This window comes from Urocampus carinirostris, chromosome 2 (genome assembly GCF_059441175.1).
Source record: "Urocampus carinirostris isolate Australia breed hairy pipefish chromosome 2, RoL_Ucar_1.0, whole genome shotgun sequence".
Classification (NCBI taxonomy): Eukaryota; Metazoa; Chordata; class Actinopteri; order Syngnathiformes; family Syngnathidae; genus Urocampus; species Urocampus carinirostris.
This window is the reverse complement of record NC_142350.1, coordinates 24,925,721-24,952,431: the sequence shown is the minus strand read 5'-3', so window position 1 is coordinate 24,952,431 and position 26,711 is coordinate 24,925,721. Positions and strand designations below refer to the sequence as shown.

Sequence of the window (26,711 nt, the reverse complement as noted above, 5' to 3'; positions counted from 1 at the left end):
GGGACAAAGGAGTAAAAAACATGTGAATAATTACCCACTCCCCCCCAAAAAAAACAAAACAAAACAGTCCAGCCAAACCCAAGCATAATGATCGACATCTTAGGCACGACATGGGCCGAAATTTGCGTTGGGTTTACCCTAATTCTGCGAAATCCTAAGTTTGAGATGCACAATCCATATATGTATGTATGTGTATATATATATATATATATATATATATATATATATATATATATATATATATATATATATATAGTGACTAGAGAGTCCCTCCGGCCTTCTAGAAAAATCATAACATTTATACAGCAGCTCTTAACATTTTGCCCTTGTGTGATTTATACTCCGGAGTGATTCATAGTCCAGGAAAAGTTTATTTCGATACACGTTATTTATTTGAAAGAAAAACAAAACAGGAAACTCTAGTTTTAGTGCTACATTAAATCAAATGCTCCTTGTTTGGACACGTTTGTGAGCAAAGTGCAAAAAATAAACTGGAAGCAGTCCCATTACTTTTCAAATTTAAGCTGGCGCTTGCTTTTGCTTACAGAGAATGTGTCCATCACAAAAACGTGAGACATTATCTGACACATTTGATTCACAGGGAATGATTAAAATAATGTGTAGTAATAATTATGGAGAGTGATTACTCACAGGCCCCTTGATCCCATTGACGTACTTTGTCAAGATCACTTGTTATTTTAGTGATTAATGAGCGGCATAACCCAAAAAACTGAAAAGCAGCCAGCATGAATAATACAAACATTGCTATCTAAACTAAACCATTTAAAATGAGAACTCAGTCATTTATAAAGATTGTACGGAAAAACAACCCGCTTCAGTGAAGTACCTCATTGACTTTAGTCATTTTTTTTGGGTGCCTACGAAGTATTGTGATGAGTTGTCGCTTGGAGGCATCACACAAACCTTCGTCAACAGATGTTGGCTAACATGGAAACAAGATGTGCAACCAGATGTACCGTTGCAAATGATATCCTTTCGGATTTTTCCAAATACTGAGGGGCAAACGTTTGCGTAATTCTACAACACAAAATGCTTCAAAGTGAGTGGGAAATGAAAGTGGAAATACTAATCATTTTATTCATCAATTTATTTATTCATTTAAGGCAGTTACATTTCTTGTAAAATGAATGCTCTGCATTTATATAGCGCTTTTCAAGTCAATGAAGACCTCTCAAAGCGCTTAACAATGTGCTTCACACTTACCCATTCACACACACTACACCGATAGCCGCGTCAGCCATGCAAGGCAACTACCTGCTTATCAGGGGCATTAGGGATTCAATGTCTTGCCTAAGGACACTTCGACATATAACCCGTGGGAGCCGGGAATAGAACTTGCGACCTCTTGATCCCAAGACGAGCGCTTTACCTCCTGAGCTAAAACATATAAACATAACAGAATGCCTGAATGGGAGTGGGACGGATAAAACCTAATCAATTATTAGATGAATTGAAATCCAATTTATATTTAAAACGGTCCAAATTCTCAATTTCAGCTTTTAACAGTAAAACAGGTAATTTTGTACATTTATTCACTTTATTTTTTTGTCTCCAATAGCAGAGGACCGTTTTAAAGATACATTTTTTGATAATATTTTCCAACATGTCATGTTATAGACCAAACTGATACCAACTGTATTTTTTTTTTAAATTGTAATTTGAATTAATGATATATTTAGTAGACCGGGTGAAAACATATGCTGGCCTGGAGAGGGATGGGGCCACCAGGCTGTACTTGTCCAAGACACACCACAAGAAATGCTGCCCTTACCACCTTTGTGCTGAAGGGATCCAACCACAACCAGCCAGACACTCAAAATAAGGAGAAAATACATCTATGGATTTGAAACTTGCAAGGGGAACAGGGAGAGAAGCACTTAGATGAGAAATTCTAACCTGTTCTGGAAGCCCTCCCCTGAGCCCTTTCATTTTATTAAATATCTTAGGTTAAAAAAGCAGATCCACCGTAACTTGTCATATAAAAGATATCATATATCAATTGTGAAAATAATCCAAGCAGTACATAATGGTTCAAATATCCAACAGCAGTGCGCAATAATAGTCAAAATAACAAACTGGCATCTTTTGCAATCTCCTTTGTATGTGCCCAATGTTATTTGATCAATTACCGTAAATTCCGGACTATAAGCCGCTACTTTTCCCCCAAATGTTCAGCCCTGCGGCTTATACAGTGACGCGGCCAATTTATGTAATTTTTCTAACGGCCACCAGCGGCGCCGGAGTATAATAGGTAAGATTAAGACCAGTAGAATATGTGCGTCAAGAAAGACTGCAACCTCTAAGTTTATGCATACATTATCTGTTAAGTAAAGGTACGTTCCGAAAATGAGGAACAACGCCCTTGATGGCGATGGTTATGAGGAGGAAGTTGAGGACGACCTACCGTGAATTTCACAATTACGGGATGCTTCTTTTTTGACAGGCACGTTTGATGCATTGCAAGCGTGATCCTACTAGCAGGTTGGTACCTTTCAAAGGCACGGTTTGAGATAAAAGTTATATTATTATTATTAAAGCTTTGAAAACTCTCTCGGTGTACCGTCTTTCTTCGTAAATATGTGTAACCATGTATAATATGTATTTGCAACTGTATATTTTTGTAATGTATTTATTTTAGAGATTTATTCTGTCATGTGTTCTACAGGCGAATCAAAAAGAAGGGGCGGCGCAAACGCGGGCTGATGGGAAGTGGGGTAAAGCTGAGTTACCGGTAGATCTGTCTGTTGTCACAGCGGACAATAGTGGATATATATTTTTCCCACCCTTAACTTTTGAAAAATATACATTTTGTTTCCTTGGATTACTTTCAACCGGACCCGGACTTTACAAGTCTGCATCATACGTTAATTACGTCTATCATTTTCCATTCATGATGCTGGGGATAATTTGTGAACAATCCTGTGGGATTCCAACTGGCCCGGTATTGCAGTACCATTCGCACTGGCTTGGACCTTGACTCAGCCTTGTAGCTGAGATGGAACGGTGCATTCGCACTGATCGCTGCTTGGCCCTGTGGCTAGGACCTTGACTCAGCCTCTTGTCTGGGAGCAAGTGTCTCGGCCTCTTGGCTTTGTGGCGTATTATGATTTGACCGATAACGGCAAATGGATAATTGATAAAGACTATAGAACAATAAACCTTACAAAATCTCTCCCCCCATCTATCTATCTTTGGTTCTAGGATTTTGCACTATTGACTTTTGGATTGTGTCGGTAGGAGGCTAGGACCTTGACTCAGCCTCTTGGCTAAGAGCAAGTGTCTCGGCCTATTGGCTTTATAGTGTATTATGATTTGATGGATAATTGATAAAGAATATAGAACAATAAATCTCTACAAAATCACAATCGTTGAACTTACAGCCTGGTCTGGGTTAAACTTGTGATCGTGTCACATGTTTTAATGCGGGCGCACGCGGCTTATACACACGTGCGGCTTGTGTAAGTACAAAAGTGGAAAACCACTTAAAAAGTGGTGGGTGCGGCTTATAATTAGGTGCGCTCTATAGTCCGGATTTTACGGTATATTAATTATATGAATGCTATTAATTATATTAATTTCTTCTTTTAGTTATTTAAATTACAACTTTCATAGTTTATTTATTAGATTGACAATATGATCGACCGAATAATCTGATTTATTCTTCGAAATGACTGTTGCACCCCTACAGGAGTAAATTCATCTTGTTGATGTTTTTTTGCCCAATACTGCTATGCAAATGGAAAAAAAAGAAGTAAAACAAATGGGACTTTAAAATCTACTTTTTGACTTTCCATATTTGTGTATTTGGGCCCATTTTTTTACCTGAAAAAGAAGTCAAAATTAGAGTGCGCCATGGACACAAGGTTTTACAGTATATTTCAGTCAGAAAATATTGCTCACAATAATATCAAATCATTGAATGAACGGGAAGTGAATCTGGGTCGTGGCAGTGAGAGCACTGAATCCAATCGACTATGCCATCAGTTACATAGATGACATCCAAAAAGGCGATCGATTATATCTCTTTATCAAACGGTTTTTATTCATGGTAGTAGAGACGAATGTTAAATAATGTAGAAACCAGAAAGTCTAAAATATATATAGTATTTAAGTAAAAGCAACTTTATTCATCTCGAAAACAATTATTATTAATAGTATATTTTTTTTATTTCAGTGAAAAACACGACTTGCTATTTAACTTGAAATACAGGAACATCCATCCATTCATCCATTATCTGCACCGCTTATCCTCAGCAGGGTTGCTGGTGCCCATCACGGGTGTTTTCGGGCAGTGGGCAGGGGACACCCTCAACTGGTTGCCGGCCAGTTGCAGGGCACACAGAGACCGACAACTCACTCGCTCATTCACACTTATGGACAATTTGGCCAATTTGGCCAATTAAGCTGACATGCATGTTTGTGGGAGGAAACCGGAGTGCCCGGAGGAAACCGGTGCAAGCACGGGGAGAACATGCAAACTCCGAACAGGAAAGCTGGTAGCTGCATTTGATCCCATGACCTCAGAACTGTGCCGCGTACACACTAACCACTCAGACTTTGGGGAATGACAACCCTTGTGGTCATTTTGGACCCTACTTATGCACCCAAGGGTTAATTAGGTTGTCAGTGAATGATTTAATACCCAGCTTTTTTTTCTCGCAGCTCAGCAGCATTTTTTGGGGGGGGGGGGCTCACAGGGAATGAATATGTTTTGTTTCACGGTAATCATATTATTTGGTCGCTTTACTGCCTCGCATCAACAGTAAACAATCCAGGCTTCGGGTAGAAGATTTGAGAAGAAGGTCAGGCACGAGGGCAGCCGAGGGAATTAAAATGTGCTGAGCGTTAGTTGACAGGATTAGAGAGATGACCCGAGGGGTGAGTGCGCAAACACTTAATTCAATTATCAGCTAGCAAAGAGACTAAACACATCCAGATATTTGATGTGTTTGCCTCCGAAGTGCAAATTAAATGAGTTTACCTCTTAGGTTGCATTGAATGTAAACATGACCAGACAAATATAAATATTGTTTACCAGGTATTTCCAAACTAGGGCCTGAGAGACATTTGAGGCCCGCCAAATGGTTTCATTAGCCCGCAGCATATTACGTGAATAAACTGTACATCCGAATTTTTTTTTTCTTTGCCCGTTATTTAAATCTTTCCTCAATTATTTGCTATGGATTAGGGCTCCAACTAAGGACTATTGTATCTGTTGACTGGTCACAGGCTGTTGAAACGATTAGTCAAAGAGAGTGAGCAGGGGACACCGTGAACTGGTTGCCAGCCAGTCGCAGGGCACATAGAGACAGACAACTCACTCGCTCATTCACACCTAGGGACAATTCAGACCGGCCAATTAACCTGACATGCATGTTTTTGGAATGTGGGAGTAAACCCACGTAAGCATGGGGAGAACATGCAAATTCCACACAGGAAAGTTCCCATGACTTTCAAACTGTGCCACACACGCGTTAACCACTGTGCTGCCGTACATATGTGTATGTATAAATATATTATTTATATATATATATATATATATTTTTTTTTTTTTTCCAATGTAAAACCTTTAAATGCTTAAATTTTAATGTCGCGTTTTCAAGGATTGAAAAGTGCTTGGATTTCGGGTGAAATGCTTATAAAGGCTTTTAACAGTTGCCGTGTGTCTGTACAGAGGGTGCCCTACTTACGTACGTTCGTAAGTAGCAATTGTTCGTAAGTTTCTTCAGTGCTATATTTTGTATGTGTATGTTTTATATAAGTATGTTTTGTATAAATAACCTGTATTGTTTTGAAAAATAAACATTTCATAAAATAATATGCTCTATAAAGATAAATAAAATTATGTTTAACTTACTTTTGGAAGAGGTCTACCTCCGTGGTAAAAGGTGGCCGAAAAAAAGCGATCCAACCATTTTCTCAACCGCATCATGCTTTCTTATTCCACTTTCATTTCAAAAGAAACGGCTCGCCTCTTCTTTACACTTTACACCAACAATATTGAATGGATGCACGTAATATTAAACAATAAAAACATCAAAGTTCTTATCGCGCTGGAGATAGTATAGACATGGTGTAGACCAGGGGTCGGGAACCTTTTTGACTCAAGAGCCATAAAAGCAAAATATGTCAATTTTATTTTGGGAAAGAGCCACACCATATATTATGAGACAAATTTACTAAATTGCTAAACCCGCGCCCCAGACAAAAGCTTAGTCTTCAGCACATTTATTTTTGATGATTTGATAAGAATTATGAAAAGAGAATAATGCCAGAGCCCATGTCCCAAAATCAACAATCATACCACTTTAAACCTGTCTCTTTCTTGCAATTACTTAAGATCGGTTAAACTCATTTTGACCCTTTTTTTCATTCATATTGGTTTCAAAACCAGATTCAAGCAGTTATTTTGTAAAAACGTCACAACATTCTGCAAACAAGGAGCCTGATGTGCTTATTTATGGCACAGACGGCGCAGGGCGAGAGATGGGAGGGAGTGCTTGCACTTTTTGCATAGCTCCACCCATCCCTCCCACTCACCCAATCAAAAAACTTTAAGTTCTCTTCCGGTGTTTTGGCGTATTTACAGTTTGTTCTGTGGATTCATCATAAGGTATCTGAACACTGAAGACAGATAATATAGTGATGTTTTATATAACGGATTATTTAGCGTTGTACAGCCAGAACGAGTTTTTTTTTTTTTTTGTGACACCTTGACTGTAAATTGTAGTAAAAATGTGCCCTATATATACTGCGAAGTACTGCTTCTTTGTTAACTCTGGTATGGCTCTGCGTGTATTTGAACAGGATAATTTGAAGCTTATGTTTTGGACGAGATGGAGAAAATTTGCATGCAATCAAATTTGTCTCTGAGCCACAGGTACTCATGGAAAGAGCCATATATGGCTCGCGAGCCATAGGTTCCCGACCCCTGGTGTAGACAGTATCTGTATAGAATGTTTTCACACGAGCTAGGAAGAGGAAGCAGATTTTCTTTCTTCCGGATGGATGCTGAGTAACCTCTCACAGCGCCACACGTGGGTAGCAGCGGAAAGAAGCACTACAGTAATGTCCTGTACTCAAAATAAAGGTGCACACACTGCAAAATCTAACTTACAGCAATGTCCGGATATTTTTTGACATCCCGAAAAAAATGTTCGTATCAACCGTTTTTCGTCAGTTGAATGGTCGTAAGTAGGGGAGCGTTTTCATGATTAAAAATGAGGCAGGGTCGGCACTTTTCACTGATGGTTTCATTTTACCATTGCATTTCTTTTTCCCCTGTGATTAACTGCACCTGGCATGTGTTTGTATGGTATTGTCCAACTAAGCGTCATCGCCCCCTACGTGTTGCGCCTAGGAATACTGGTGCATGCTACACCTAAACAGGACACTTTCAAATGTGGACATTTATTATGAGCCAGGTTGCGTTTCCCAGTGGTCAATTTTGATGTGAACTTCCTGCAACTGATAATCTAAGCTCGTTTTTATCTAACAGCTTTATGGAGAGAGATTTGTTTTAAAAATATATACATGGATTTTGTTCAGATCCATAAATATATATTTGCATTTTTACTCAAAATTTAAAAATCATATGTCTTGGTAAATCCACATGCAAGATTAACCTTGTCTTTTGATGTGTCTTTTGTCTTTTCTGTACTGTATCTGGGCCTCAGAAAAAAAGGTTTGGAAACCTGTGTTTCAATTTTTTGAATCCATCCAACTTTCACCTTTTCGAAACAACAGGAGGTGACCTATATTTCACAAAATCTAAACCAAATTGAGTCTTGACCAGACATGCCCTGCTAATCTCTTCTTTACTACGCTTGATTGCAATTGTTTTGCAAAAAAAAAATATTCAAACAAAAAAAAAACATATATATATATATATATATATATATATATATATATATATAATGAAATATACTTTGATCAGGCTTTCAGAACATGGCCCCCTTTTACATGGGGTTTTGCTCGGAAAGCCCAACGTTACCTGTGAAAACACGGGAAGAGGAAGTTTTCCTAAGACTGCGCTGTCGGGGGAGAGGAGAGTGATGACCTTTGGCGTTGTGCCTGGTTTCCTCTGTACCGACAGGGAAGAACTCCTCTTTCTTGCCTTTGACAGACTGGAGCTGGCAACCCAAATTCTTTCCCATCCTTTTTGCTTATTCAAGCAAACAAGGATGGTTGCTGCTTTAGTAATACCGTGACCAATATGGTTCTTCGGTTATCCTGGGTTTGGTCATTTTCAGATTATGTTTTTTAAATACCTAAAAGAATAAATAAAAATAATTACAACCAAACCATTTACAACAGGGGTCTCAAACAAGCGGCCTAATGGCAAGTTGATGATATTGTGAGGCTCCTGGACTCCTGAAAAATATGTACATACTTGTCAATTTCTATGTTTTTCCTGTGTTTTTCAGGTTTTTTGATCATTTAAAACGTGTACGCAGTAATGGAAATTTTGCTTAAAAAAAACTCAAACAAAAATGTTTTTTGTTAGACCGATCTGGTCGTGCCCATTTGGCTCTAATCCGGATCGTCTCAGTCACCATGAGCCAACGACAATGTCATTGTAGCTAATATTCTCACTGTCTTAATCCAGAAACTTGGCTGCACATAGATGAACTAACACTGCATGTGTGTAAGAATGCTTATCATTGTTGAAAGATATACAGTATAGAATAGAAGAATAGAATATACCTTTATTGTCATTGTTACAAAAAGGGTTAACATATTGTGACAACGAAATTGGGCAAACGTTGTACTCTGCTTTTCTCAATCTAATACAGTGGTAAAGTTTTAAGCCATGTGAGGTAAGTACATACAGAGTATAGGAAGACAATGGCAACTGGTACTCTGACATCTCTGCTGCAAATTAAACTGAAGTGTGACATTTTCTGTTACAAAGTAAAACGATCTGTAGAACAGAATCTGCAAAAACCTGCACTTCTATGTGGAATAAGCAACACTCAATTTACTGCAAATAGGGGAAGAACTAAGAAAGATGCTGAAATAATTATTTATGTTGTTTATTTGCTTTACACAGTTACACTTGGATTTTATTTTACATAATCTGCATTGCTATGAGTCAGCAGGTACTGTGTTTTGTTTGTAAGGTTTTTTATTATTATTATTACTATTATTATTCAAGGGTCCTTGGGAAAGACACTGAACCCCAAATGCCCCCGATAAGCAGGTAATTGCCTTGTGTGGCTGTCGCCGCTATCCATGTGTGAGTGAATGGGTAAAGTTTCAAGTGTTTTGTAAAGAGGTCGTCTTGGGACCAAATAGGTCACAGGTTTGAATCCTGGTTCCTCTGAGTTAAATGTGGAAGTGTCCTGGGGCAAGACACTGAAGACCTAATGCCTCCAATATGCAAGGAGGCGCCTTTGCATGGATGACGCTGCTATCATTGAGTTTGCACGTGTGTGTGTGTGTGTGTGTGTGTGAATGGGTAAAGTGTGAAGGACATTGTGGAGTGCTCATCTTGGAACCAAAAGGTTGCAGGTTCGATTCCCGGCTCCTTTGAGTTAAAGGCTGGAGTGTCCTTGGGCAAAACACTTAGCCCCTGATGCCCCCAATAATAGATGGCTGACGTCGCTTTCAGTGTGCAGGTGTGTGTGAATGGGTTGGTGTGGAGTACATTTTAAAGTGCTTAGTGATGTCTTCAGGGACTTGAATTTACCATTATCGCTTAATAAGGGGAATTGCAATCTTTTATGAGGGGAGCAATTGGCTGAGGTTGACAGGTAAATACACAGAAGATCCACATTGTAAAACATTGAAAAATTTTGAAATAATACTATCTTCACTGATTCAAAGTTAAATTACATTTTATTGTGTCTGTATCATGTTACTAAAACTTTTTTTTCCACAAAATAATTAAAGGCATTTCACAAAAAAATATCTTTCCGAAAAGGCACTGATGAAAATGAGAGAACAAGAATGACTTTGGCACGGAAAAAAATCATTCTGAAGCAATTGTAAAGAAATGTACAAGGCTTTGCTGTGAATGAGACCGGATAGCACTTGTCTCTCACACAATTCTGCTGTGATTTTGCTCCATTCTTCTTCTAGCCTCCTCCACAGTTCGCTCATTGTAGTGGCTTTCTTGACCATACCTTTGTCACCAGAGGTTCTCTATTGGGTTGATCGGGACTCAGGGCATTTCATTAATTCAACGAAATTCTTAAGCTGCTTTGCAGTGAGACATTTAGCATAACCTGCACAAAGACTGCAGGCTGATTTGACCATGAACACAAGTAAGGAACTATGTCCCGTTGAAGAAGGTTCCGATAGACATTTGCATTCAAAAGACCATGTAGCTGTACAAGGGGCCCCGAACCATGACACTTCCTCCTCCACCTTTCACTGAATTAGACCAGGGGTCTCCAACGTGGTGCCGCCTAAAGACAGTTGAGGGTCCCGCGGAGCTTTTCTGAAAATAGCTCACTAGTGCTGGATCATTCTGATTTTCTAGTCAAATGATTTTTCTATTGGTTGACTGGGTCTATTCAACCCTAATTCTAATTATTAACCTGGTTACAACATAGTAATAGCATGATCATTTGTCTTTTTAGAAATTCAAATGGAAAAAAAAAATCCAGTTCATGGGGCTTCATGGACCAAAAAAGTGTAAATAATTATTTTTAAGCAATTAATAGAGTAGAGTGAGAATCTATTAGTGTATTAAACAGATGTATTCATTTTTATGCTTCGTCCTACTCCTTTTCGGACATGCTGCATATATATATATACATATACATACATACATACATATAGGGCAGCGCAGTGGTTAGCGCGTGTGCGGCACAGTTCTGAGGTCATGGGTTCAAATCCAGCTACCAGCCTTCCTGTGTGGAGTTTGCATGTGCTCCCCGTGTTTGCGTGGGTTTCCTCCCGTCCCTCCGTTTTCCTCCCACATCACCAAAAACATGCATGTCAGGTTAATTGGCCGGTGTGAATGAGCGAGTGTTGTCTGTGCCTGTGTGACTGCAACTGGCTGGCAACCAGTTCGGGGTGTCCCCTGGCCACTGCCTGAAAAGAGCCGAGATGGGCTCCAGCACCCCCACAACCCTACCGAGGATAAGCGGTGCAGATAATGGATGGATGGATATATATATATATTATATATAATATGTTGTTTGCCTTATGTTCGAAATAAAAATGTCATTCATTCATTTATTCACCTTTTTAGTGATTTATTTTACAGGAAATACATAGAATTAAATTCCAATGTATGGGTTTTAAAGCGAATGAGCAAATAATTGCAGTTTTTCACCTCGCTATCTGCCTACCTTTTTAGCCTTGTAGCTGGCTATCTGCCTACCTTTTTAGCTATTTAGCATGCTATCTAGTTAACATTTTACCTTCTTTTCTGGGTATCAAGTTGAATTTTGGGCTCCTTTCTAGCTAGCTAACTAGCTTTGTTTTTATCTTTCTATCCAACTATTAATATGGCTTTTGACTCTTTGAGCTGGTCGTCTAGCTTCCTTTCAGGTTTTTACCTGTTTTCATTTCTAGCTAACGGTCAGGCTACTGTTTTAGCTCGCCATTTAGCTAAGTTGCTATTTTTGAAATGCATATGAAAGTGGGTGCCTTTGTGCTACTTAGTAACAAAAAGTAGCTCTTGGCTTAATAAGGCTTAGAGAGCCCCGATTTAGACGGCAGAAAAACCTCTGCACTGCATTTCTTCACATCAATCTTTTTTTATCTGGGAGTAGAAATCAATTAGATATGGGCCAACATGTGTTGCTGAGGAGAAGCACAAAGATCGAAGTTGGACATTTGAGATTGGAAGCGCACTTGTTTGTTTTTCTTTAGTTTGCTTCTTCAAGCGTCCCGCCAGCTGTTCGGTTTTGAAGCTGGATCAACGTTGGTGTTTCCTTCTGTCCACATGATCCACTGCAGGGTTCCAGGCCGGCGCTATCGGGGCTGCAGCCGCACCTGTTTCCTCTTACTTTTGGCTAGCCCCCTTCCTCATAAACCCACCACGACCCGCTCGGCTTGACCTATTATCATGTCCTCAATTTTGCCCCTTGCCCTATTATCCCTCATCAATTGCTGACAGCGCCGTTCGTTGTTTGGCAACTCGTACGTGTGCCAGGGAAGCAGAACTCTGTGCTCAACGTGCTAATTGTTTGTCTGTCAGCGCTAATATCCATTATGAAATTAGCTCAGTGCCGGCTTATTTTTGCCAGGCCAGCACACCACTAAGTGAAAATGTGGGGTTTTGTGCTGGGTGGCGTTTTTTCCAGGACTTATGTAAGTGTGTGTGTGTGTGTGTGTGCGTGGGGTGCTTTGAGATAAAAACACCCCATCAGTCATCGCAAATGCTACACAATCTGAACAATTAATCATGCAACACTTGACCTTTATGCAAACGGTAAATGGACTGCATTTTTATTGCGCTTTTCAAGTCACTGAAGACCTCCCAAAGCGCTTTACAATGTGCTTCACACTTACCCATTCCCACACACTCAAACCGATATGCTCCGATAGTATATTGGGAGCAATAAAAGTTCAGTGTCTTGCTCAAGGACAATTTCACATTTAACTCAGAGGCGCCGGGATTCGAACCTGCGACCTCTTTGGTCCCAAGACGACCGGTCTTCAATGCATTTCACACTTTATCCATTCACACACACACCGATAGCAGAGCCAGCCATGCAAGATGTCTACTTGCTTATTGAGTTGTTAGGGCTTCAATCTCTTTCCCAAACACATTTCCACATTTAACTCTGAGGAGCTGGGAATTGAACCTGCAACCTCTTGGTCCCAAGTCCTGACTTAATGTCACCTATTTGTCTTTTTTTTAAATTTTTGATTTAATTTTTGATTTATTTATCTTGCACATTACAACACAGCAGTGGTGGGCCTTCTCTGAGTAAATTGTGGTTATATTGATGCTGCTTTAATATTTAGCTGCAATAAACATTTTATAGCTATAAAATGGTTGGATTGATTCAGACATGGCACTATTAAAGACCTAGATGTGAAATGCAGGGCCCGCCGCTGCAACACAGAAATGGGCTATCAGCAATGCTCACTACGTTGTTATCAATGACAAGAGAAAAAAATCTACGGAGACACTATACACTATAGAAATGCTTGCTTTTGACTACTTGATTCCTACATATTGTTTGTTTTTGTTAGCTTACGGAGGCTCGGGACTGGACTTTAGCTACAGCATAGCCGTTTCCGAGGAACTGGGTCACATCCGCTGCGGGGGTATCCCCATGGCCATTGGCGTTCAGACTGACATGACCACGCCCGCCTTGGCCAGGTAATAAACTTGCAAACCTTAAAGGGACAGTGTGTCATATTTAGGAGACCATACTGGTACAAAAATACTTCATTCAGTAAAAAAATAATTGATTTGAATAATAGGTAAACCATACATGAACTATTATACCAAGGTTGAGATTTTGGACATAGAGTCCCTACTTCGAAGTCGCCACCATGTATGTCTGGTATCTTGCTGCTACGCTGTGCTCATTTAGCACTGGTTTTCCTTCGCATTAGACAATACAGTGCCATCCAGTTGTCAATTATTACCTAATAAACCTTAAAAAAACTTTTTGCTTGACTTACTTCATGTCTGTATAAAGATGCATGTGCAGCCTTGAAGCTAATCCACCTCCAACGCTGCAAGGATATTATTCAATATTTCAACTTTGTTTCCCTGCCCACTTCACAATTTTTCAGACTATAAGGCACCCTAAAATCCTCAAATTGGCCAAAAATTTGAAAGTGCGCCTTATAGCCAATGTTTTCTGTGCGCTTCCAGGGTCTGAGCAATCACAAAGAGTTGGTGAATAATATCAGTGAGCAACACGAATCCCAAGTGTGGCAACCAAATCATTAGCAAACATCTCCTAAACCTGAATAGAGTGACATTCTACTGAGTTTCCGGCAATTGTTTTTCAAAATTTCATGAATTGACTAATGTCATGTTGGACAGGTTGTACAGCCCACATGTCAGTTGATTTCACAACTACTATTACATGAGATTAACCTTTTTAAGAAAGTGTCTTTTGTTAAAGTCACTTTTTGTGGATTTATTTAGTCTGTTGCACAATAGAGAACTGTGTTTAATCACAATTTTTAATAGAAGTACAATGTTGGCAAAAAGATTGACTTGAATTAATTGCACATTATTTGACTGTAACACGAGAGCTATCAGAAACCCCCCAAAACTTGTTTTTATTTTTATTCTTTTTTATTTTTTTCTTGCTTTTTTCTCCTCTTGTTCTCTAAGGGAAGGAAATAACATATAAGATAAAAAAGGGTTATTATTTTGTTTGTTACTTCCTTCCGTTTTTTTTCTCTTTCTTTTTTCTTGCTTTTTCCCTTTTAATTCTGATTTCATTTTTCTCTATTTTTCTTTTTGCTTTCTTTTTACCATTAAAAGTCATTATTTGCATAAAGTTACACAAAAAAATAATATTTGAATGGAAGCAAAAAAAAACAATCTTGAGAGCTTTTTGTGAGCCAACAGCTCTTTTTACTGGGCTGACCAGAAAGAGCAGCTTAGGCTGCTTTTTGCCCACTTTCAGTCTCCATAGTTTGTAGTCTTCCTTGTCCTCATTTTTGGTTGCACTACATGTGACAGCAACATCTAGTGGACAAATGTCAAACACTGTGCCATCAAGAAGAGCGCAATGTTTTGATCAGCACTGTTTTTTTGTGGAAAAGCCCCTCACCCAGATCCTAGCTTTAGTGGCCCCCAACTAATCAGTGGCCCCCAACTCAATTGTGTTTGAGAAACAGTCCCTCCACTTTACCACCTATGTGTCAATAACGGTGCAAAAGACCGAAACAGAAAGTCTTTCAACAAAATACTTTAAAAGCTCTTCTAAGTAAATGTATATATTTATAAAACCAAGTGGTCATTAGGGCACAGATGAAGACGTGGAGAGACTCTATAACCTATTGGAATGCACTTTGCAAAACTGTGTTTTGGGCACTGTGAGTAAAAATTGCATAATAATCAGATAAGCTCTAATGCCTTTTCGTATGTCATCCGTACCGCTGGTGGTCCAGTGGTAATGTCCACACCGTCACTGTTGCAAGCGTACCAGCAGTACTTAAAGCACGTTTGGAGTACTTAAAGGCTCTTGATGTGAATTGATCGATGATGAGTAAACGAAAACTGGTTAAAGGAACGGCTGAAAAGAAGACTTCCTTGTCATTCAGTTCTACCCCAGACCTGTAAGTGGCAGTAATGATACAGTTCAACATTACTCCAAACAGAAGCAATTTTGTATTGGCAATAACTTGCTATGTACAGGATGATGTGAGCATTTATTAAGGATGTGTTTATCTTTTTTTATTAAGTATGTATAAAACTGCTGTACTCTTGAAAACTTGAAAAGTGACATAAAATGAAGCTCATTTAAATGTAGTAAAAGTCTTGTGAGTTCAATTTGGGGTGAAAGTTCTTGACTGTAACAAAGGTTAAAAAAAAAGCAAAGATTATTTTTTTACATTTTGATGACTGTTTTTTTTTGCCTGAAATGAAAGTTTGTTGACTTCATAACTAAAAGTAATAGCTCTCAACTGTGTTTGCCTGTTCAGATTTGGTTCGGCAGAGCTCAAGAACGAGTTTCTGCTCCCAAGCATCCTGGGGGACAAAGTGGCCTGCCTCGGAGTTAGCGAAGTGGGGGCAGGATCTGATGTATCCAGTGAGTTCCTTAAACTGCAACCTTTTCTGTACTACAAACAGGTTTGATGTTTGACTGTATTCTCGCCGCCTGGCATAATATTAACATTGGTAATAATAACAATAAAAATCATTATAAGCCCAGACTGTGCTAACACTAGACCACAAGGGATCTAGATGACACAGGAAAAGGCATTCGATCTTATTTTATTAGTCAACTGGCCTTCATCGATTCTTTTCATATGTCCGGACCATCTCAGAACACTTTCATCTACCCTCTCAGGAAGCTCTCTCACCACACCAGTTCTTCTCCTTACTTCCTCATTCCTTAACCTATCCAGTTGTGTCACTGCACACATACTTACATCTGATTTCAAAGACATTTGTGACGCTTATTTACCAATAGGTTCCACGCCATCACTGTTGGTACCACCACACCGTCATGCAATCCTCGCTTTGCATGCAGTCTCTACGTTTGAACAATCAGTTTACTCCTTGATCTGCTACCTTATCGTGGTGGAGGAGTTTGTGCGTCCCAATGATCCTAGGAGCTATGTTGTCGGGGCTTTAAGCTTCGGTAGGGTCACCCATGGCAAACAGGTCCTAGGTGAGTGGCCAGACAAAACGCAGATCAGAAGACCCCTATGATGAAACAAAACGTTGGTCCTGAGCTTCCCTCGCCCGGACGTGGGTTACCGGGGCCCCCTTCTGGAGTCAGGCCTGGAGGTGGGGTCCGCTGGCGAGCGCCTGGTGGCCGGACCCTTACCCACGGGGGTCGGCCGGGCACAGCCCGAAGAGACGACGTGGGACCCTCTTCCCATGGGCTCACCACCTGTAGGAGGGGCCTAAGGGGTCGGGTGCGTAGAAAGCTGGGCGGCGGCCAAGGGAGGGATCCTTGGCGCGACGATCCCCGGCTACAGAAACTGGCTTTTGGGACATGGAACGTTACCTCTCTAGCAGGGAAGAAGCCCGAGTTGGTGCGTGAGGTTGAGAAATTCCGACTAGATAAAGTCGGACTCACCTCCACGCACGGCTTGGGCTCTGGTACCAGTCCTCTCGAGAGGGGTTGGACTCTTCCACTCTGGAGTTGCCCGTGGTGAGAGGCGCAGAGCCGGTGTGGGCATATTAGTTGCTCCACGGCTCGGCGCCTGTACGTTGAGGTTCACCCCAGTAGACAAGAGGGTAGCCTCCCTCCGCCTTCGGGTAGGGGGACGGGTCCTGACTGTTGTTTGTGCTTATGCACCAAATAGCAGTTCGGAGTACCCACCCTTCTTGGAGTCCTTAGAGGGTGGACTTGAGAGCGCACCCCCTGGGGACTCCCTCGTACTGCTGGGAGACTTCAACCCTCATGTGGGCAATGACAGTGAGACCTGGAGGGGCGTGATTGGGAAAAACGGCCCCCCTGACCTGAACCCGTGTGGTGTTTCGTTATTGGACTTCTGTGCTCGTCATGGTTTGTCCATAATGAACACCATGTTCAGACATAAGGGTGTCCATATGTGCACTTGGCACCAGGACACCCTAGGCCGTAGTTCGATGATCGACTTTGTTGTCGTTTCGTCGGACCTGCGGCCGCATGTTATGGACACTCGGGTGAAGAGAGGGGTGGAGCTGTCAACTGATCACCACCTGGTGGTGAGTTGGCTTCGATGGTGGGGGAAGATGCCGGCCCGACCCGGCAGACCCAAGCGTGTTGTGAGGGTCTGTTGGGAACGGCTGGCAGAATCTCCTGTCAGAAGAAGTTTCAATTCACACCTCCGGCAGAACTTTGCCCATGTCCCGAGGGAGGCGGGGGGGCATTGAGTCCGAGTGGACCATGTTCCGCGCCTCCATTGTCGAAGCGGCTGATCGGAGCTGTGGCCGTAAGGTAGTCGGTGCCTGCCGCGGCGGCAACCCTCAGACCCGTTGGTGGTCACCGGCGGTGAGGGATGCCGTCAAGCTGAAGGAGTCTTATCGGGCCTTCCTGGCCTCTGGGACTCTGGAAGCAGCTGGCAGGTCTCGGCTGGCCAAGCGGAATGCGGCTTTGGCGGTTGCCGAGGCAAAAACTCGGGCATGGGAGGAGTTTGGCGAGGCCATGGAAGCCGACTTCCGAACGGCTTCGAGGAAATTCTGGTCCACCATCCGGCGTCTTAGGGGGAGAAGCGGTGTGCCATCGACACTGTGTATAGTGCCGATGGAGCGCTGCTGACCTCGACCCGGGATGTTGTGAATCTGAATCTGTACTTCGAAGACCTCCTCAATCCCACCGACACGTCTTCCTCTGGGGAAGCAGAGCCTGAGGACTCTGGGTTGGGCTCTCGTATCACTGGGGTTGAAGTCACCGAGGTGGACAAAAAACTCCTCGGTGGCAGGGCCCGGGGGTCGATGAGATCCGCCCGGAGTTCATTATGGCTCAGGATGTTGTGGGCGTGTCATGGTTGACACGCCTCTGCAACATCGCGTGGACATCGGGGACAGTGCCTCTGGACCGGAGAGTGTGTTCCAACTACAGGGTAATCACACTTCTCAGCCTCCCTGGTAAGGTCTATTCAGGGGTACTGGAGAGGAGGGTCCGCCAGGAAGTTGAATCTCGGATTCAGGAGGAACAGTGTGGTTTTTGTCCTGGCCGTGGAACACTGGACCAGCTCTATACACTCTGCAGGGTCTTGGAGGGTGCATGGGAGTTTGCCTGTCCGGTCTACGTGTGTTTTGTGGACTTGGAGAAGCCATTCGACCGTGTTCCTCGGGAGGGCCTGTGGGGCGGGTGCTTCGGGAGTATGGGGTACCGCACAGTCTTATCCGGGCTGTGTGGTCCCTGTATGCCCGGTGCCAGAGTCTGGTCCGCATTGCCGGCAGTAAGTTGGATTCGTTCCCGGTGGGGGTTGGGCTCCGCCAGGGCTGCCCTTTGTCACCGATTCTGTTCATAACTTTTATGGACAGAATTTCTAGGCGCAGCCTTGGGGGGATGGATTCCGGTTTGGGGGCCTCAGCATTGCGTCACTGCCTTTTCCAGATGACGTGGTGCTGTTACCTTCCTCAGGCCGTGATCTTCAGCTCTCGCTGGAGCGATTCGCAGCCGAGTGTGAAGCCCGGGAAGGAGGTCTTGCCCCAAGTGGAGGAGTTCAAGTATCTTGGGGTCTTGTTCACGAGTGAGGGTAGGATGAAACGGGAGATCGACAGACTGGTCGGTGCAGCGTCTGCCGTCATTCAGACCCTGTACCAGTCCGTCGTGGTGAAGAGGGAGCTGAGCCGAAAGGCAAAGCTCTCGGATCTACCGGTCGATCTACGTTCCTACCCTCACCTATGGTCATGAACTTTGGGTCATGACCGAAAGAACACGATCTCGGATACAAGTGGCCAAAATGAGTTTCCTCCGCAGGGTGGCTGGGTTCTCCCTTAGAGATAAGGTGAGAAGCTCAGTTATAAGGGAGGGACTCGGTGTAGAGCCACTGCTCCTCCGCGTTGAGAGGAGCCAGTTGAGGTGGCTCGGGCATCTAATAAGGATGCCTCCTGGACGCCTCCCTCGGGAGGTGTTCCGGGCATGTCCCACCGGCAGGAGGCCCCGGGGGCGACCCAGGACACGTTGGAGAGACTATGTCTCTCGGCTGGCTTGGGAACGCCTCGGGGTCCCGTCGGATGAGCTGGAGGAGGTGGCTGGGGGTAGGGACGTCTGGGCTTCCCTTTTAATGCTGCTGCCCCCGCGACCAGACCTCAGATAAGCGGAAGACAATGGATGGATGAATGGATGAGTTTATTATTAATATTAACAACTACATGCTAACGTCTACATGCTAACGACTAATATACTAACCACTACATATCAATGACCATTTGCTAATGAGTTTGTGCTGACGACTACATGCTAACGACTATGTGCTAATGACCACGCGCTAACAAGTGCATATTGACAACTACATAACAACTACGTGCTAATGACTATGTGTTAATGACAATTTGCTAACAACTACAAGCTAACAACCACGTCCTAACGAGTACATATTGACACCTACATATTAGCGACTATGTGCTAACGACTATGTGCTAACGACCAGGTGCTAATGACTATGTGCCAACGACTATTTGCTAACAACTATGTGCTAATGACTACGAGCTAACAACTACTTGGTAACGACTACATGCTAACTACTACTGCAAACATCTAAGTATTAATGACTCTATATTACAAATACGCTCTCATGACTTCGTGCTAACGACTAAATATTAACAACTTCATATTAACGACCATGTGCTGACGACCACGCGCACTCGTGTTTTTCGGCTTTACAGACATCAAGACGAAAGCGGTGAGAGACGGTGACGAATATGTGATCAACGGGGGCAAAATGTGGACCACCAACGGAACCCAAGCCGACTGGATGTGTCTCCTGGCCAACACTAGCGACGGACCCCCGCACAAGAACAAATCCCTCATTTGCTTGCCCATGAACCTGCCTGGTAACATTGCCGTACGGCTAGCACGCGCGTGAAGAAAACGGGTTTCGGGGGCCCAATGTGGCACATCGCATCGTTTCAGGTTGCGTGCTCGACAGAGAAACGATTACTTGTGGTTAGAAATATGTCCACTAGACGTCGCCACAGCTAAGCGCAGGGTTCGTACAAGTGTTTGCGATCCTTGAAAATGCTTCAATATTGATGTGCTGTTTTCAAGGAGTGAAAAGTGTTTACATTTTGGATGAAGTGCTTACAAATGCTTGAAATTGTTGCCAATTCTGCTTAAAAACGAGAAATGGGAAATTTGGCTTTGAAAGTCTTTAGAAAATGGCCATGAGAAACTCTGCAAACTCCTACAATCAACTTCCTTACTTAACCGAAATAAGGGAGGAGCTTTCTGAGTTGATCGTCTAATTACGTTTGGTTTCTTGTAAAAGGAGTAAAAACGGTGTAAAGGGCTAAAATTCCAAAACCCTTACTTCCATTTGGATGTGGAATGTCTCACATTTCCGATAAGATTGTGCACTTAAGGCCTATGTTAATGATATAATGGTTAATGGGGGCAAACACCTCCAAGAAACGTAAGAATCAGCGTAGTAGAAACCTTTATTTGTTTATTACTCAAGAGCAAACACGATTTACGGGCTTAAGTATTTGTTTAACTAATAAAAGTATTGTGACTGTGTGGAAACATACGTTGGCCTGGAGAGGGATGGGCGCCACTAGTCCATACTCACCACAGGAAATGGTGCCCCTACCACCTGTGTACTTAAGTATTCCAATCAACAATCAATCAAATCCGTTTATCAATGTTTTGGGGTTTTTTTTTTTACAATTTTTTTCTGCACTGTCAAATTATGATTCAAAACATAATTTTCTTGTTTTATTGCACAACTTTATGAATTAAGAACCTGATCCACTTCATTATGTTCGTCATAGTAGATTTTCTATGAAAGTAGAAGCACAACTTGGTCGTGTCTCCTCGTTACCTCTTGAAAATACGTTAGAAGCACTGGAGGGAAATTCGCAGATTAGATTAGATTCAAGATTAGCATTTATGTTCCTCTGTGGAATATATTTTAATATTCTAAAGAAGTAGTAGCACTACTTGGTTTTGTCTCCTTCCTCTTCAAAATGTGTTGGAGGCACTGGAGAACTTTGCCAATGATAAGATTATAAGCATTAATATTCCTCATTGGAATACATTTTGATTTTCTATCAAAGTACAAGCACGTGTCTTCACCAACACTAAATTGTGAACAAATGCTTAAAAAAATCGCATTGCAGCCCTTTGAGGCTTTTTGTGACGAAGGGCGTCATGAATAAACGTGACTTATTTGAGAATGTGTTGATGCGAACAGCTAAAATAACAAAACCTTGTGTCACTGTTCAAATATTTTGGGGTCTAACTGCACCTCCATCAAAACAAGTTGTCAACAGCGTTTTTCTCCGGTCCCAGGTGTACACATGGCTCGCAAGATCGGCAAACTGGGCATGTGGTCTTCCGATACGGCAGAAGTGTTTTTTGAGGACGTGCGGGTTCCCTGCAAAAATGTCATCGGCCAGGAGGGCATGGGCTTCACCTATCAGATGCTCCAGTTCCAAGAAGAGAGACTCTGGGCTGTGGCCAACAGTGAGAAAACCATTCTTGTTTGTCACTTCCCACGTTTCTTACAGTCAGGGCTACATTTTAGGTATATTTTTTTTTCCTCCACTGCCAAACAGATCACCAAAAAGGCGCAGTTCACTTAAAGGGGAAACTGTCTGTCTCCTTCGGGGGGGGTTTGTTTGCGTTGAGCGCCTGATAATATTTTCTGACGTAGTAAAACATGTGCAAAGGAATTTAATTATCCGTGTCTTGAAAGAACGTGTGGTGTAGGGGTAGTTCACAACCGCACCGTGAGACAATTTCCAAATTTAACAGGGGGAAAAAAAAAAACTGACACATACAGTAGCCCCCTGTATACAGCAATCCCACTTTAAGACGATTTTACTAGGGCATCAACTAAGGATTATTTTTTATCATCGATGAATCGGATTTTCAAAAGCGCATTTTGAAATTCCTCCTGTTTATTCCAATATTTGTTAGGATTTAATGATGTTATGGACCCACGTGGGGGAGGTAGGAACTGCAGGCAGATGTTCTAAAAAAGAGGACGGTATTTATTAACAAAAAAATTAAGACCAAAGTACCAAACAAAAGGAGTGTGCACAAAAGCAACTGACAAAATGTCGATGTACCAACTAGAAGCAAAAAATAAACTTGACAATAGTGATGCGCTCCTCGGCTCATCCTTGAAACGTGTGTCGAGTATGTTCGATGAGTGGTTCATGAAGCACAAGTCGACGTGTGTGTTGATGACGTAAGTGGTGACGTTTGATTCTGGTTTCAAATAAAAGCAGCAAAGAAAGGCCCCCAGAGTTGAAAGTCCCCTTCTGTACTGGGAATCACAGAAAAATGTACTTCCAATTCTTTACACTTGCTATCACACATATATGCACCCCTGCTTTATCTTCTGTGCCATGTGAAATGTTTTTTTTTTAAAGGCAGGTTAAATTCTGTACCAAAAAGGAATCCCCTGGGTGCAAAAACTGTGGGAAAAATAAAGTTTTTAAGTAAAAATAAATAAGCACTTTATTTTACCTCCTTTTTTTGTTGCATAAGCACAAAGTAACACAGAATACTTCATGATACACTCTTACTCTTTTAATACACTCTTTAAATATATTTTTTTGTATTCAGAGAGTATTTTACAACCTACAGTTTTGTTGGATGTACCAAGCAGGCTATATTTTTCTGTCTTCATGATGGCATAGTCGAGGAAATGAATCCTCTTGAAGCAATGCTTCAAGCAATGCTTCAAGAGGATTCATTTCATTGCAGCTTCACTGCTTAATGAGGCTTAATTTTGCCATCACTTCTTGACAAACTTTAAACTAGAAACAAGGACTGAAAAAATGGAAACCGCAAGGCATAAAGTAAGAACGTAACCAACAAACCTAGCGTGTAAGTGAAAAGTGACACAAGGAAGATGACAAGAGAACTCAAAATGACCAGAGAGAATTTGCTGAACAAAAATATTTTAAAGGCTCCAGGATAATTGGGCCCAGGTGTGTGATCATTGGACACACCTGTGCCCAGTTCAAAACGCCAGTTGGGGCCCTCTGGTGGTATGAGGTATGCCATACTAACAAAATTGAGGTTTGGACGGATAGAAAAGTAGTGTACAAAACAACAGAATATTCTAAAAAAAAAAAAGTTTTTATATAATAGCAATAAACAAAAATACATACAAATGTATGCTATACACCTGCAAATATGTAAGATACTCTTTTCTGACGATCATATTCAAAACAATTTTGCCTTCAGACTTATCGCACAAAAAACGAAGAAAGAATTTGTAGAAGATTTTACCCGCCCAAAATTATCAAAAATGTATACCCACTGTCAACAAATCTGTTTTCTTGGGTTAAATCTTTGAATATGATAAACATTCCCAATATGAAAAAGATATATATGTTTAAGAATCTGCCCCTTGTGTTGGGCTAAACATGTAATCATTATTATTTGTGTTCTACTTTATTTTCCTGTAGCATTTTTGTTGCCTTGAAGATGGTTAACTTTGTAGTGATTTACCGTTTCATGCAATTTTCAATAAAAAAAGGATTTAGAAAAAAATACAAAATACTGTTTTTCATAAAAAACAGTCTTAAGGCTCCCTCTGCCAAACCAAAGTGGTACCACAACCCCTCAACATCACAACAGAATTGTGTGAACTTATTTGCATTGATTTAATAAACTTAGTGGTTCAAATCACATGATACAACGAGTAAGTGAGCTAATTAGTTGCCAACACTTTTAATAATCGATTCGAATCGACGTTATCAATTGGTTGTTGCAGCCCTAGTTTTTACTTTACAGTGTCTTGATGGCAGTTTCACCACTACACCAATCCCTTGTTTTTTGCGAGGGTTGCGTTCCAAAAAAGCCCCAGGATAGTCTAAACCTGTGAGGTTGAAACATCTCTTCATTTGTCGTCTAACAGTAACATCTGTCTACTGTAAAGCTGTCATTGGCACGGAATGTGTAAAACGCGGAATTTGCAGGTGACTTATCAATCAATCCAAATGTATTTTTGTAGCACTTTTCAGGCAATTCAATGTACAAGAAAATAAAATCCCCTCCTTTTCCCCTCGCACAAAACACCAAACACACAATTATAAAATAAAAACAAAACTAATGAAGAAATAGATAATATTATTGCAAGGCATAGAATAACCATGTGAAGTAAATGCAGGGTTACCACAGATCTTTGAAAAGTCTTAGAAGGGATCGAATTTATTAATGTAAAAATAAGGCCTTAAAATGTCTTCAATTCTCAAAAGTCTCAAAAATGTGAACACATTATTAAGAATTATATTTGTATGAACTCCAAATGTTTAGGAAGAAAGTCATTTTTTATGCATCATGATAGAAATGCTTCATTAATGTAGCAGAAGAGTTCTTTAGAATGAATGGTGATCTGCCAGATTTGACAGAGGATCCTTTTTATGTCTCAGTTCCACGTCTAAAACTTTGGAGAACGCTATGTTTTTCAAATGGAAAGTTTTCAACACGTCCAAAATGTGTTTAAAAAAATTGTTTTTTAAATGGTTGTTTAAAATGGCCTCTAATTCACGTGGTGGTTTTGTTTAAAGTGTTTTTTTTGGCGACTTGGTCTTACATTTGATTCCAAAAGTCATGAATTGAACTTGCCTTGAGCATAGGAAGCCTGAGATGGAGCCATTTTTGAGTGAGGTCTCCATGCTAAGATTGCTGCAAAGTAACCAATATACGAACAACAGAGCTTTGACATCAACGTATTTTGTGAATTTTTAAATTCTAAACGATGCATGCAAAGTCTGGCTCACTCATCAAGAAATCACAATGTGTATTTGTTTATTTCTTCAAAATCTTTCCATTTTATAGTCCCCATTGTGTCCATCCATATATAGTGACAATCTATGCTTTTGGCTAGCCACATACAATCACATCTTGTAAACATACGAGACTTTGCAGTGTGTTCTACGTTAAACCTCTGGTCTTGCCTTTTAGTCCTGACCTTAATGGACAACGTGATCCAGGAGACCATCCACTACACCCGACAGAGGATAATCTTCGGCCAGCCGGTTCTCTACCATCAAGCGGTCCACTTCAGGCTGGCCGAGCTGCAGACGGAGGTGGAGTTGCTGCGCGCTCTCCTCTACCAGGCCACGGGTCAGATGTCATTACATTCCCAATCACCTGATAAAATAAGCCACCTAAATAACTTTCTGCCATGTTTAGCGCTCTATATCAAGGGCGTTGATGTGACCAAGATGGCGTCCATGGCCAAATTGAAGGGGGGGCGTCTGGCCAGGGAACTTTCTGATAGCTGTCTGCAGTTCTGGGGTGGGATGGGCTACACCAGTGACGTGCTGGTCAGCAGATTCTACAGGTATGTTGTCAGATTGAATAGAAATAAGATACAGTGGGACCTCTTTATCCGAGCACCTCTAAACCTGAGAATTTAGGGATACTAAAATCATGCTCGCTATACGAAGGAAAATCCTGTTCACGAGCAGTGTCAGAGGTTACCACCAGAGACTGCTCACTGCTCACGACTACTCGCCAGAGGTAAAGTCTGAAGCCCGAGCCCTAGCCCAACCCGACCTGAGTTTCAATGTCAATCATTGTTCGTGTCGGGCTAGGCTTCTCTCTCGCTGCCCTTTTTTCCACCCCTCATTATTTTTCTTTGTCTCTCTCTGGGTAAGTGTGAAATATATTGTACAGTGCTTTGGGAGGTCTTCAGTGACTTAAAGGGTTATATAAATGCAGTCCGTTCACATTCTGCATGCACAAAAATATAAAAGATGTAAATGTTCAAACAGGCGTGTTTAAATTAGATTTGGTTACGAGAGACGGGCTTTAAATATTGCGTAATGGATTCCGTCCCACCTCTCTGACAAGTGGTCCAGCATTTGGCACCGTTGGACCCAGAGAACCGACTGCGTGACTTACCACTTCTTATTTTATTACTGTTTTTTATGTTCAATTGCTATTAAAATAGGTTTTAGTATTTAATGGCCAATTAGGTTTTACATGGATGCTTTTGGGAAGACGAGAGCAGATCAATTAGTTTAATTATTTCATATTGGAAATGTGCTCGTTCGACAAGCAATTTAATCTATAAGCATGATCCTGGGACAAATTAACCTCATATGAAGAGGTACCACTGTATATTACATATTTAAATAGAACTATTTGTTTTTGATCATTAGATTGGTGTAAAAATGTTTAATTATCCAATGATTCACGCACAATTTGTAAAGCAACTATGGTAACACGCACCCACCCAAGAGTACTCAATGTTCGAGTAACTGGCGGTACAACACTCTACTGACCCCTAGTGACATTTTCTTGAATGTAGTTTGAAAACAGTAAATGATAAAGACGAACATTGACTGTGTGTGTGTGCGCGCGTGCGTGCGTGTCACTTACTAGAATGATACTAGAATTGAAATCGAGGTGAAAACGTCTTTGCTCCAAAATTTAGATTAGGCCCGTTTG

The 26,711-nt window shown here is 41.5% G+C and overlaps 1 protein-coding gene across 1 annotated transcript in view; it reads left to right on the top strand.

Annotated features, from left to right (window-relative positions):
• The window catches only part of LOC148371471 (putative acyl-CoA dehydrogenase 6), a 47,281-nt gene that overhangs the window by 19,753 nt on the left and 817 nt on the right, over window positions 1–26,711 (top strand). The window contains exons 3-8 of the mRNA XM_088329565.1: window positions 13,183–13,312; window positions 15,607–15,713; window positions 19,958–20,125; window positions 21,582–21,755; window positions 25,218–25,379; window positions 25,449–25,599. Of these exons, the coding sequence (XP_088185691.1) occupies window positions 13,183–13,312; window positions 15,607–15,713; window positions 19,958–20,125; window positions 21,582–21,755; window positions 25,218–25,379; window positions 25,449–25,599 (892 nt within the window). The remainder of the gene's footprint in view (window positions 1–13,182; window positions 13,313–15,606; window positions 15,714–19,957; window positions 20,126–21,581; window positions 21,756–25,217; window positions 25,380–25,448; window positions 25,600–26,711) is intronic.